The sequence below is a fragment of the Sceloporus undulatus genome, chromosome 5 (genome assembly GCF_019175285.1).
Source record: "Sceloporus undulatus isolate JIND9_A2432 ecotype Alabama chromosome 5, SceUnd_v1.1, whole genome shotgun sequence".
NCBI classification, from domain to species: domain Eukaryota; kingdom Metazoa; phylum Chordata; class Lepidosauria; order Squamata; family Phrynosomatidae; genus Sceloporus; species Sceloporus undulatus.
In genome coordinates this window covers 59,683,334-59,696,858 of record NC_056526.1, presented here as the reverse complement: position 1 = coordinate 59,696,858, position 13,525 = coordinate 59,683,334, and the positions used below count along the sequence as shown (strand labels likewise).

At 39.5% G+C, this 13,525-nt stretch overlaps 1 protein-coding gene across 1 annotated transcript in view; it reads right to left on the bottom strand.

Moving 5' to 3' along the window:
• Positions 1 to 13,525, bottom strand: part of PPM1H (protein phosphatase, Mg2+/Mn2+ dependent 1H) — a 97,258-nt gene that overhangs the window by 41,283 nt on the left and 42,450 nt on the right. The window contains exons 2-3 of the mRNA XM_042469308.1: positions 4,549 to 4,717; positions 3,389 to 3,733 (exon numbers count right to left, since the gene is read on the bottom strand). Coding sequence (XP_042325242.1) covers positions 3,389 to 3,733; positions 4,549 to 4,717 — 514 coding nt within the window. The remainder of the gene's footprint in view (positions 1 to 3,388; positions 3,734 to 4,548; positions 4,718 to 13,525) is intronic.

Below are 13,525 nucleotides of genomic sequence, written 5' to 3'. Positions count from 1 at the left end.
GCAATTCAAAATAGAGGGCTCAACCTCATTAATTTTATGAATAATCGGTGGCTGGTTTTGCAGCAGGCAAAGCTCAAGCTAATACTGAATTGCCCAATGAGGCCACCTTGTGGCTCATACGTAAACTGCACTGTGATCAATCAAGGCCAAGGTTTAAAAGCTAAGCCCTTAAACATTCATATGAAGAGCTTATACCATAATTACAAAGGTCCTAATTTTCTCTCTATTAATTTTTTATTGCTCTTGTTAAATACAACAGTGAAACACACCCTAAAGATGAGTCATCAAATGGTGAGTACATTATTAGCCCAAGATCTTAAGACTTCCCTCTGTCTTGTAAAGAAACATTAGGTTATGATCCCCAAGATGGATTAAGTCACACACCATGCATTTTCGTCTCCATGGGACTTAGGTTTGGTTTTTCATACATAAGCATGTCAAGATGCCACATACAGAGCTCTCTTTGTCAGTCATTATCCTATTAAAAGACAGAATACTGACTGGATGCAACATTTTCCTACATGCTTATTATTATTATTATTATTATTATTATTATTATTATTATTATTTCTATTCTGCTTTTTCACAAAGGAATCAAAGTGGATTCCAACAGTATAAATAAAAATCAAACAATAAAAAAAGTTTTAACATCTAAACTCCTTAAAACTGGCCAGAATCAAGAAAATGGGAAATAATATGTAAACATGGTTTGCTGTATACATATGATTAAAAGTGAAGTTTGTAGGCGCTACAGATAACAAACAAATTGTATATGTATATGATTTTTAAAGAAAATATCTGAAGAGCAGTGACAAGTTATTAGAGCTGTGGGACTGGCATGGGAGAGTTGAGTTGGTGGTGACAATTAGCCAAGAATTTGTCATTATATTAATTATTATTTTATACATTTACATCCCGACTTTCTCTCAGTAATGAGACTCAATGCAGCTAACAGCACATTTAAAACAATACAGATCAAAACTATTCAAAGCCTTTAATAAAAGTATGAATACTGTATAAAAGTTATTTTTTTAAAAAAAGAATTAAACATTTTATAATGTTTAAAACATTAAATATTAAAAATTCAGGCAAACATTACAAAACAACATAGAAACCTTAAAAACAGCACCACAACACCCTGTCCGTTTCTGGAAGCCTAATGGCTTTAAAAATGTTAAGGTATTGATGGCCTCCCTTCAGAAAGAGTTCCAAAGTCTGGGACAGCCACCAAGAAAGCCCTTTCCCGTGTTCCTTGAGAAGCTGGTGGGACAGAGAAAAGGGCCTCTTCAGAAGCTCTTAGAGCTCAAATAGACTCTCATAAAGGGTGGTTTTACAAACACTGGCTCTGCCCAGTTCTAGCTCTGCACAGACAAGATGCCAACATGAGAGACTAGTGGACTAGGAGTATGGATAAATATTCAAATACACACTGATCTCCACTTAAAATTCAAAGTAATGGGATATTAACCTCTTGCTTGGGTTCAGATTTTCACCCTTAGTCACAATCTGTTGTTGTTGCGTGTCTTCAAGTCATTTCCAACTTATGATGACCATAAGGGGAACCTATAATGGAGTTTTCTTGGCAAGATTTGTTCAAAAGAAGTTTGCCATTGACTTTCATTGAGGCTGAGAGCAGGTGAGTTTCCCGAGGTCACCCAGTGGGTTTTGTGGCCAAACTGGGAATCAAACCCTGGTCTCCAGAGTCATAGTCCATTTCTCAAACCACTATCTCCAATTTTAGTCTAGCAAAGGGCATGTGCACACCAGACAAATTTACATGTGTGATAAGCCTGTTTTGTCATGTGGATCTCTTTCACGGAATAATCTTTCACACTAGGATATCCCGTTATTCAGCAAATAGCTCCTCCTGGCTTTGCCGCAAACGATTCCATGACAGGAACATAGCGGGAAGCCTCAATCACACTTTAGAAGCACCATGAATGATCACATCCCAGTGCTTCTGCAACGTTTCTGGAACATTTTGATGACGTTTTGCCCATGTCTGATAAGTTTCTAAGTCAATCTTTAGAAAAAAGCAAGGGGCCAAAATAGCTCAATGAGGACTAGCACACTTAGTAACCACACAGTGCTAGCTGACTGTTGGAGGAGGAGGGAAGAAGGAGAAGAGGGCATGGGATAGAATATAATAATAATAATAATAATAATAATAATAATAATAATAATAATAATAATAATAATAATAATAATTTGTATCCCACCTCTCCCTGTATTTGATCGAGGCAGGTAACAGCAAACAAGAACAACAAAATCAAACATGAGTATCAATAGATAAAAGCATAACAGGACATATTAGATCCTAGTTCCCCTATCTCTCCCCCCCACCCTAAAATACCATTAAAAAACAATGCCCAATAGAGTATCCTGAAAAACACATGGTTGACTGACTAGGATGCCACATTCTACACTGCAATATTGTATTGTAAGCCCCCCCCCCTTTTTTTTTAAATATGCATCTCTTTGCAAAGAGAGGAATTCCACAGCAAAAACTTATTGGTGCTGTTCTTTTCATTTTTAAAAACGAGACTTCCATCCTAACCATAGTTTGCATGCCTACGTCAACCCAGAGCTTACAAAGAAACTTGTGATTCTCATTAGCTCATGTATAGCATAAGGACACTGTTAACACTGGAAAGAAATAAGAAGAAATAAGTGTAGCTACAGTCTTTCACAAAACCATCTAATTTATAGGCTGGGATTTTAGTGAACTATTGATACACCTGGATTTGGACAGAAAAGGCAATGGGCTAGATAGAAGCCATGAACTCTGGTTATGTTCAGTTGAACTGGAAGAATCTGCAGATGAGGTCCATTAGAAGCACATAAAGAAAAGGTAAACAGATCGGTGGTTCAAGCCACAGCTTCTTGGCTTCACCGCTGCAACTGCAACAAGCCACATGCCTTTCACAGCCATTTGGAGCACAAATCCATCTAATCTCTAAGCAGTGTTCTGCAAACTCCTTAGGGCAATGATTGGGGCTCTCTTTCCTTTGTCATTACAGGTAAAAAGGCTTTTTGCACAGAGCTTGGAAGAATTTCTTTTTTTGGACTGCAGCTTCCAAATTGGGACATTTTGAGAGCTACATTCCAAAAAAGTCACTTTTCCATGTTTTGACGAAATGCACTCAACAACTAGGAAATTCTCTACATATTCCTGCAAATCATTTGCTTTGTCAATTTCCTTTTGCCAAAGAAAAAAATGATGCTACTATTGGGTAGCCAAGCATGTGTTTAATTTTGAGAAGGTTGCTTTCTTACATTTGTTCATGTGACATTTGTGTAGTCATTTTTCCCTTGGGAACAGTCTGTCCACGAACACAGGTAAGAGTCCTATTTAAAGGTTACCCTGAACAACAAATAGTATACCTACCATTTCCCTGAATGCTGTCTCAATTGCCCCTATAATGAGGCACTCATGAGAAATCTTCTTCTCAGTAAAGAAGCGAGTTGGAGGAGTGCCGGGTGATCCTGGGGCTCCAGTGCTCCCACGTAAGGAGGCTGCCCTAGTCAGAGTTCGGCTGTTGGCATTCATGCTTTCCGGATCCTCCCCCAAGCAGGTAGGGGGAGGGACAGCACAGTTTCTCAGGATGTCTACAATCTCCTGTAACTCCTCCACAATGTGATGCTGAAGCAGCTTCGAAGCAACAACGGCTGCCCCCGAACCAGCATGCCCATCAAATAATGACCAGTAATGGAAAGAGATGCCATCTGATTCCTGGTTGAGAAAGCAAGCATAAAAAGACAGTGTAAGTTTCAATAGAGGCTCAGCCATTAATTTTGATTAAAGAAAAAAATTAAGGGAGAAAAAAAGTATAAGTTATCTGTAGCATCTTCAATGCTAATATGCTGTCCCCTGGGTTAGTATGCATTTTACACAAAAATGTTTAACATTTTACCCAGTTTCACAGCCTGATACACTGGATTAAATGACTTCTTGAGTAACAGTGCCCTCTAGCAGTGAATGTTTCATTAACAACATTTTTTTTCTGGGGAAAAAAGATTCTATGTTTCAACATGATGACATTCACAAAGACAGCTGGAAAACAAGTAATAAAACCAGTAATAAACTAACCAAGTAGAAATATATCTACCTTCCATGTACATGTATCATGAAGTCACCTGTCAACTTGTGGTGAGGAATATTCAGGTGGTTTGCCATTGCCTTACTCTGAAAATATAGCTTACAGCATCTGGCATTCCTTGGAGGTCCTCCAGCCAAGTACTAATGTTGCCTGATCTGTCTCAGCTTCCAAAATGGATGTCTTCAGGATATTTAGCTCTCCATCCTTAATAGTACTTACAAACGGCACATAACCAGACAGTTGTGGCCCACATGGAGTGTGAGGAAATTGTGAAATAGTAATGTGGATTATTTTTGTTCAATAGTTTTGGCCTACTAAGTTTGATTTTTAATTTTGTAGTTTGTAAAAAATTACTTTTTCAAGCAGAGACTGATCACATATACACCAAGCAGTCCATGAGAAACCCAATCATTTCTATGGTCTGTTAAGAGAGGAAGTGACAACTTACTGAGTTCTCTTTCAGCTGTAAGCCTTCGCCATTTGGCAATGAAGATCTCCGTTTGCTAGAAGAGTTTTTGTTTGGTGTGGAATTATTTGTTCCCACTTTTTTCTTTACAGTAAGTACTTCACAACTGGCCTGGTCTTCATTGTGTGTACTTTTCCCAGCATTGATCACCCTATCAAGAAAGAAACCAAACAACGTGTTTTTTTAAAAGAAACATATGGTGTTCACATGTTTGCTTGTGAATTTTAAGCACGGCCCTTTATGAAATTTCCAAAATCTGTGGGAATCTTACAAAATAAAAATCTTAAAAACCTGCAAGTATTCCTTGAAAATGTATTTTTAAATCAACACACTGAGTTAAAAGAGATATGTTCCTGGACAAAATATGAAATCTGACTAATTGAGCAAATGTTCAAACTCTTCTCTGAGTGGCTGTGGTTTGGCTAAAAGCTGCAGGTAGAAATAGCTGCTAAGTGTTTAGAAAATTCAGAACTAGGACCTGGTTAGCCACAAATAGTTCACTGCAATCCCTGAATTCAGGTCAACAACAACAACAAAAATATGCTCCTAGTACAATACCAGCTTGTGGAGCAGACAGGCCACAGAGGATACTTAAACCATTTTTGACAGGTTAAAAGGTAGATTTGTTATAGGAACAGTTATTGTTGTGTGTCTTCAAGTCATTTCTGACATGTCAACCCTAAGACGAACCTAACATAGTGTCTTCTTAGCAAGATTTGTTCATAGGAGGGGCTGGAAAAGTGTGACTTGCCCAAGGTCACTCAGTGGGTTTCCATGGCCCAGCAGGGATTCGAATCCTGGTCTCCAGAGTCAAATCTCAAACTGCTACACCATGCTGGCTCTAGCAATATGAGAATTAGGAATGCCAATTCTAAGAACTACTAGCTATAACCTTAAACTAGAATTTTGTCATGTTTCTTGCCCATTGTTCTGCTTATTGATTTTTCAGATATCAGTAAAAGAAACAGCCAAATTCATATCCATCTAGTTTAGTGTTATAGCTAGCAATGGACATATAATCAGTAGTTGCAAGTAATAGTAGCACAGTATAAATATTTCTAGGTACTGGTAATTCTAAAATCACAATGGAAGCTGAGATAGGAAGAAAAACAGGGTTAGGGAGGAAAGGATTGGGCCTAAACTCATGAGCTCCTTCCACCAACTTGGATATCCCTGCTCTTCCAGGTGGAAGAACTGACCAGCTGAGCATCTCTGGTTAGACAAAACCCAGAAAGGGGGGGTGGGGTGGGGGAGTCAGATTAACCTAGTTTGAAGAAATGAGCAAAGCTAAGGTTGCAGATAAAACCCAAGAAGAACCTGATTGCACTGGCCCCCAAAGCTGGCCTGGTCCAGCATTCACCCCACAGTGGCCAACCTGATGGCCATTTGAAAGTTCACAAACACAACGTGAAACATCCTTCTGCTTCCCAAATGAATGATATTAAGAAGTACACCCTCATTGAGACTGGATGTTACTAGTGCCTTGCAGAAGTATTCACACACACCCTTGACTTTTCCACATATTTGTTTTGTTACAACCTGGAACTGAAATGAACTTAATTGGCATTGCTGCCATGTGATGTACACAACATGGTGAAGGTACTTTGTACAAAGTATTTGTACTGTGGCACAAATGTTAAGTAAACAAAAACAAATGGAGAACCCCAGTGTTGGAATTTTTCCTCCTAGAGGAATTGCGCTTGATCATTTTGGTTACCCTGTTCTGCACATTTTCTATTTCTACAGTATCCTTTTTGTCTCTGTAGCAGAAGCCAACTATGAAGGGAGGGGTCAAGCAACCCTGGTTGGGGCCAGTCAAAGAGAGCCCAGAGAATGCTGTGAAAGGAGGCCCATAGAGGAGAAAGGATAGCAAACTGAGGCTTATCTCTGACAGAAGGCAGACAGGGGAAAGGATGGCCTAGACAGAGGGAAAAGACTGCAGAGATATAGGAGAAAGATGGCACAGAGGTAAGGAAAAGATAGCAGGAATATATAAGGGAAAGATGGCATTGAGACAGGGAAAAACTATAATAAAGTTAGAACAGTAAGCCATCGGAAAAGACTGAAGAGGGATATGGGGAGCTACGAATAACTAAATAGTTCAGGGGTTAATGAGTGATTTAATTGTCTATTAATAAACTTCTACTTGTTTGTTCGTTTTTACAACTGTGTCTGGCTATTCCTGTTACGTTTTGCCAAGCTTACCACAGTGAACCCACAGAGCAACACAGCCAATGGTCCATCTAGGAATTACCTTTACGTGCAAGTACCAAATCAATGGAGGGATCTTTAGGGGCAAGGTAAGTGACAAGAGCTCAAAGGTTTGGAAATGTGGAGCCAGCCTGGAAAGGGGATCTGTCATGCAAACCATTGTTTGTCTTAGTAGGCTATGGAATACAAAAGAGTAGTTCTGAAAAGTAGCAGACTCACAATTCACCCAAGAAGAATCAAAGGAGATACATGTATTCACATAGGCTCTGGCCTCAGCAAGTGGTGCTAGAAGTAAGGCCTGAAACAGAACTTTTAATTTTCAACCAAAGTTTATAAAGATGAACCAGGGGTTATCATATTTTGACCTGGAGGGGATAGGGAGCAGATTGTGAGAAAACTTTGCAAGGTACAAATCTCACAGTGAGAGGGGGAGTGCACACCAGTATTAAAGCAAGAAATCTGTGCTGGATTAGCTCAGCAACCTGTCCAACAATGACTGCACATTTGTTTCATGGAAGCTCACAAGCAGGACATAATCCAGCTCTTAACTTAATCCTCAACATATGGTAGGCAGAGATAACTTATCTATGAAAACTGGGGTTACATTTTGTCTATCAAGCCTAGCAGACACCAAAAGATGTATTCATATATTCATCTAATCTACCTGTTTACAAAGATACCTCTATGTAAAACACTTGCTGTGATAGGAGCAGATACTGGAGTCATGTATAAGGCTTTTTCATATCCATGCTCTGCTTGTATTCTGTAAGTGGTACAGTCTCGATTAGAAGTTGCATTATAATGTCTGACCGCTACCATTGTTCCATATCTATCTTCTCTGCTTTTGCCTTGTCAATATGAAAAACTTTATCACCACTATTTTGCTTTGTCCCTAAATGATAAGAGCTTAGCTCTTGGTGTTTTGCTTGTTGGTTTTAGTTTTATTACACATACCTTTTTATTGTTTTTCTTTACCTAACATTAAACATTAATCCTTCTCAAATAATTTCACTATAGAGCAAGGATGAGAACCATGCGGCCCTCCAGATGTTGCTGGTCTGCAATTTCCAGCAGCCCTCGCCAGAGTAGCCCATGGTGAGGAATACTAGGAGCTGCAGTCAAAGAACCTCTGGAAGGCTATATGACCCTTGCCTCTCACACAGAGCAACACATAAAAACAATTAGTTTTAACAGAGCTTGCTTCTGTGTTAGTCTACTTTGCCTATGTTCACATGTAACAATAAACCAGAATTCTGGAGAGTTCTTATTTGGCACTGAACAGTAGGATATGCATGAATACTTTACAGGCCAACTATTCCTGCTTTGCTCCTCCCACTAGTGGCAACAGCCAAAATCCTAAGAGTTAAATACAAGCTGTTATCACTACTAACTAAGCCAGGAATCAAAAACCAACTACAAACCCTGACCAGGTTCTGGCTTGGTCAAAGGATTAAGAAACTAGGAATCTGTTTTGGACATACCACTAAGCTTTCAATTCTTGGTTAGTTTTTGGTTACATCAACTGTTCCTACTGACATGAAGAGCCAAAAGGAAGCCAATGGGTTCTATTACACTGTTTGTGAACAGTGAGCCAAAGATCTCAGAAATCCAGGACTATCATTACATACAGACATGGCCACTGTGTCACAAAATGGCTTTACAGAATACAATAAGCAAGACTCACTATAGTCTCCAAGGCCAGTTCCGGATGGGAGTACAGTACGTCCCCAGGACGTACTAGGGTTAGGAAGGGGCATCACTTCCTGACACCCCTAACCCTAGTACGTACTGGGTACGTACAAAATGGCGGCGCCTGTCCACACGGGGGGCATCATTTTGATGTTGCGGATGCATAGCGTCTGGATGTCACGCAGCGCTAATGATGTCGCGAGTGCGCACTGCAAATGATGGCGGTGGCAGACCGCCCATTTTGGGCAGTCTGTAACTTGCCAATGTTCATAGGAGGAACTGACCGAACTATTTTGTGACATTTCAGTTGGTATGAATAAAGACATCATCCTGTTGTTATCTTTAGGAAGTTTTCTACAAATTGGTTCCAAACAGCATCAACAGCTTCTTCTTTGCCCTTTCTCTTCAAAATACAGAAAAGTGTTTTTGTTAAATTACATTATTGTGCTATCCAAAAATAAAGGTAACATCCAATTCGCGCGCTCATGATTCATCTTTCTGCCACAGTGGTTAATCTTCTGATCCTTGCATCATTGAATACCACATATTCAAAATGTACATACCTTTAAAAACAACAACAATTAATATGATTTTGAATCACATTCCAGAATGATTACATCAGTTTACAGTAGTATAACATGTGAAACTCTACAAAGACCTACTCTGGCAGCCCACTGTGGCATGGATTTGACCCTAGCCAGCACAGTACAAGCTCTGCCAAGCCATTAATACTTTAGTTTAAGTACAGTCCCACTGATGGACTACATGGCTGCTGTCTAAAGACTAACTTAGCTAAGTACAGTGAGACTCGTTGTGAGATGGTTAGCCACCAGATGACAAAATAGTATGAGAAATTAAGACACAATTGTGCTCTGAAATAGTTGCAGCCTGCATTAGTGGAAAGACTACTTACGCCAACAGAATCAGATCTCTGAGCTATTTAAAGCAAAACATATGAAGTGGTCCCTTAGTGTGCACACTTTCAGACGTTTATACTAGGAATGGAGACTATGAGACCTTTTCAGGCTCTTTGGAATACACCCGCCAACATTCCTCACCACTGGCAATGCTAGCCAGGTCTGATGGAAGTTGTGGTCCAACTACATCTGGAGGGCCATGTCTTTCTTAAGGAATAAAACACTTCATGTATCCTGTTCAGAAATCCATATATCTCAACATTCAGTAACAGTAAGATTAATGAATTCTATTTTATCTCTTTGAACATCCAAAATTGAAGTCATCTAAGTAAGGGCTCAGCACTGATCACTGCATATTGACCCTTCCAAACCCTGTGCAATCATATAGACTGGGGCATCCATATACAGTGGGCTCTTAGTATCTCCTGGGATTTGGTTCTAGGACTTCCTGTGGATACCTAAATCTGTGGACATTATATACAATTGTGTAGTAAAATGGTGTCCTGTATTATAAATGTAGGACAACTTCGAGACCTAACTGTAGGACAACTGCAGGACAAAACTCAGCCCAAAATGTAAGACATTTAAGGTCCTCCATTTTTCTTAAATGTCCTACATTTTGGGCTGAGTTTTGTCCTGCAGTTGTCCTACAGTTTGGTCTAGAATTTGTTCCACATTTTGTCCCTGGTAATAGTGGACAATTATGGCAATCCTACATATAAAATGGCAAAATCAAAGTTTACTATTTGGAATTTCTTTACCTTTTCTTTAAAAAAAAATCAAACCATGGGTGGCTGAATTTGTGGGCCAACTATGGTATACCATGGGAATATCTGGAAGATTCTAGAAGTTGTATTCCAAAAAAGGTAATTTATTCTGGCTACACTGCATACATTGGCCCATGGTAGAGATGTTGCACTACACAATTAGGGTCCTAATCAATAGGATGACTCATACACCTTGAGACCACACACTCAATGATGACACATGAGAGGGGCCATTAACTTTTCATTTCATTTTCCTTGATACCTTGCAAACTTAGGGGCTGTACATACAGCTCCTAAAGGGCAGCAGTATGCCACCCCTTTCCTAGCTGGATCATGGCCACAGCAGCCACATGCCACAGCCCCAATCCAGCCTTTTGAGGGTGCAAAAAGGAGCCACAGAAAGGGGCTCCTTTTTGTGCCCTTGAGAGGGCACCATAGCTGTGGTGGCATGGCTATATGGTGCATCGTCGGCGTTGTGTCGTATGGACACAGTGCCGAAGGAGCACCATGATGCCCTGGGGATGGAGTTGGGACATGAGTCATCTTGTGCTTGTATAATTTCAAATTTGTTTCTCAGTGTTTAGTTATATGGACAAGAGTATTCTTCCAGTCACTCCATTTCCTTACTCTTCCTCTCTGAAATTGGCCCCAGTATGGAGCACAACCACAGACATGTTTATTCACAAATAAATTCCCTACACAAATAAATTCTACTTCTAGGCATATGTGTACAGGGTTGCGATCTAAATCTCATAATGATAAAAACATTCCACAAATATGGGAAAACTGTAGACTTGGGTCTCCCCAGATTCAAGGGGAACAGCTTAAATGACTTATAAAAGCACTTACTGATTTTAAAATTTTCTTTTATATTTAACATATGTGGAAAGTTAAACTCTAGAGTTTGGCAATGATAGTGCTAATCCCTTTTGAGACAGTTGTCAACTTAGATTAGCACACAGCTCATCATATGACCAGAGCACTTCACACTTTGCCTGCAGGTATAGATTTGTTCCCTTCTCAAAATACTTTTCTATAGCCACCACGGGCTTAAATTTTGCATGCTCTCACTGGAAATTAATGCAGCAAAACCAGCAAACACACAGTGTATCTTGTTTGTTTATTATAAATTTTCCCTAACCTCTCTTTCATCCTAGGATACCAGGATAGAATGCAAGTGGCATCAAAAGCAGAATACAGCATGACTTCTATATCCATGGAGGTTACGTTCCAAGACACCAGCCACGGATACCTGAAATCGTGGAACCGTCCAATTAAAAAGATTGTATGTACAGCGCTGTGTAAATTTACAGCGCTTTATAAATAAAGATTAGTAATAATAATAATAATAACAACAACAACAGGAAACCCTATTATTTTCAATGAAACAAGCAACTTCCAGTCCAAGAGAGAAAACGTCTATAGGGTATGCTTGCTCTGGAAGTTGACCACAGAATCTTACTGGCTGACTCAGTCTTCAGTGTCTCAGCCAGAAAAACCAGCTGTAGCAGAACATGTTATAAACCATCCCAGGCATAAAGTGCTGTTTGAAAACACTGAAATTCTGGACCATGCCAACAGCTATCAGGTCAGAATGCACAGGGAAACCACTGAAATCCACAAACACCTGGACAACTTCAACAGGAAAGAAGAAACCCTTAAAGTAAACAAATTTTGGCTGCCAGTCCTGAAAAACACCAAAATTAAGACCCAGCAAAATGCAAATGAAAACCACTCAGGATCAGAGTTTTTTCCAAGAAGACAACACCAATCCTCCTTGCATATCCTCCCACCCTGAGGTCTTGCCATTCAACAACAGAATAATACACAGATTAACATGTAAATTACTCCTCCCAACCTAGTGTCACACAGTATATACATACCCCACTCACTTCCATGCCAGCATTCTCTGAAGATGCCAGCCACAGATGCTGGTGAAACATCAGGAATAAAATCTTCTAGAACATGGTCACATAGCCCGAAAAATCCACAAAAAACTATGGATGCTGACCATGAAAGCCTTTGACTTCACAAGAGGTCAATGGTTTGATGGAGTAAGCAGGTTTCCCCCTGACCCAAAGACTACAGGCTCACACAGCACCACTTGCTATTAAGACACTGTGGCCATGAATGTACTGGATACAGTCTGCATTAAATTTATCCAGAACAGCTCTGGGCTACAGAACTGGGACCAAGAGCATTTTGTTAAGTTCACCCTTGTTTGCTTCCTTAGAACAATGTATTGGGTAAGGGGATATGCCTACAAGTATAGGTTGAGTATCCCTTATCCAAAATGCTTGGAACCAGAAGTGTTCCGTATTCCAGATTTTTTTTTTTTTTTAGTTTGAAGTATCTGTGTTTGCATATACATGAGGGTGGAGAGAGACAGAAGACCTGTGAAATGGTGAGAATCCAAACATTGTGTTTGGCACATATCCATGCCTCCTGCCATTTCACATCTCTCTCCAACCCATCAAATACAATACAGGTACATAGCTCAAAAAGTTTTGGATTTTGGAGTATTTCAGATTTCTTAATTTTGGATAAGGTATACTCAACCTGTACAAGATGAACTACACTTACACAGACATCATACATTTTTATATACAAGCTTTTTCTATACTTATTGACTCAATGCCAAAGCTACTACTAGTCACTAGTTTCCCCACAAGTCCTCATGCAATGTGAATACCTAAAACAATTCGAAGGAATGTGCTCTGAAGGCAAGTACCAGCTTCCAATTAACATTTTCAAAGCCCCACAGCATAATTATAGCCCCTAGATATTTATGCTTTATGCTTCTACTGCATATATCGTGGCCTATTTATATTATTCAGAGAGGTTTAGGGGGAATATAAAAAGCAATAAAGTTTTCAAGGAGTGGCTAAATGATCCATAAATAACTATCAACTTTGGTCCTCCAGTTCAATGTATGTGCTGACATGGCTGTGATGTCACAGATCCATTCATGCATAAGTTATTCATTTTGTCCTAGCCACTCCAGTTTGTACTGTAAGTGGTCCATTTATCTTGCAACATGAACATACTTGGTCCAGGAGTTTGGAGGGCCCTGGGACATGACATTCTTAGGATGCCTCTAACTGGAAGCAGAGGTATGGCTTGAAAGTCAAGAATTCTCTTATGCTTCATGTTCTCGTCTTGTGAATTCTTTGGGAGAATGCAAAAAGCTGAATTGTCTTTCAAATGGTTGTTCATCCCCAGGTCTTCACAGCTTCTTATTCAGAATTTAAAGTGCACATATCAACTTCCAAACAAAATTTAATTCCACATCAACTCCAAAAATTAAAGCTACAGCAGTTTTATATGGTTACTTTTCTCTGTGAGTCTCCTCATACCATAAATTGTTGCTTTTTT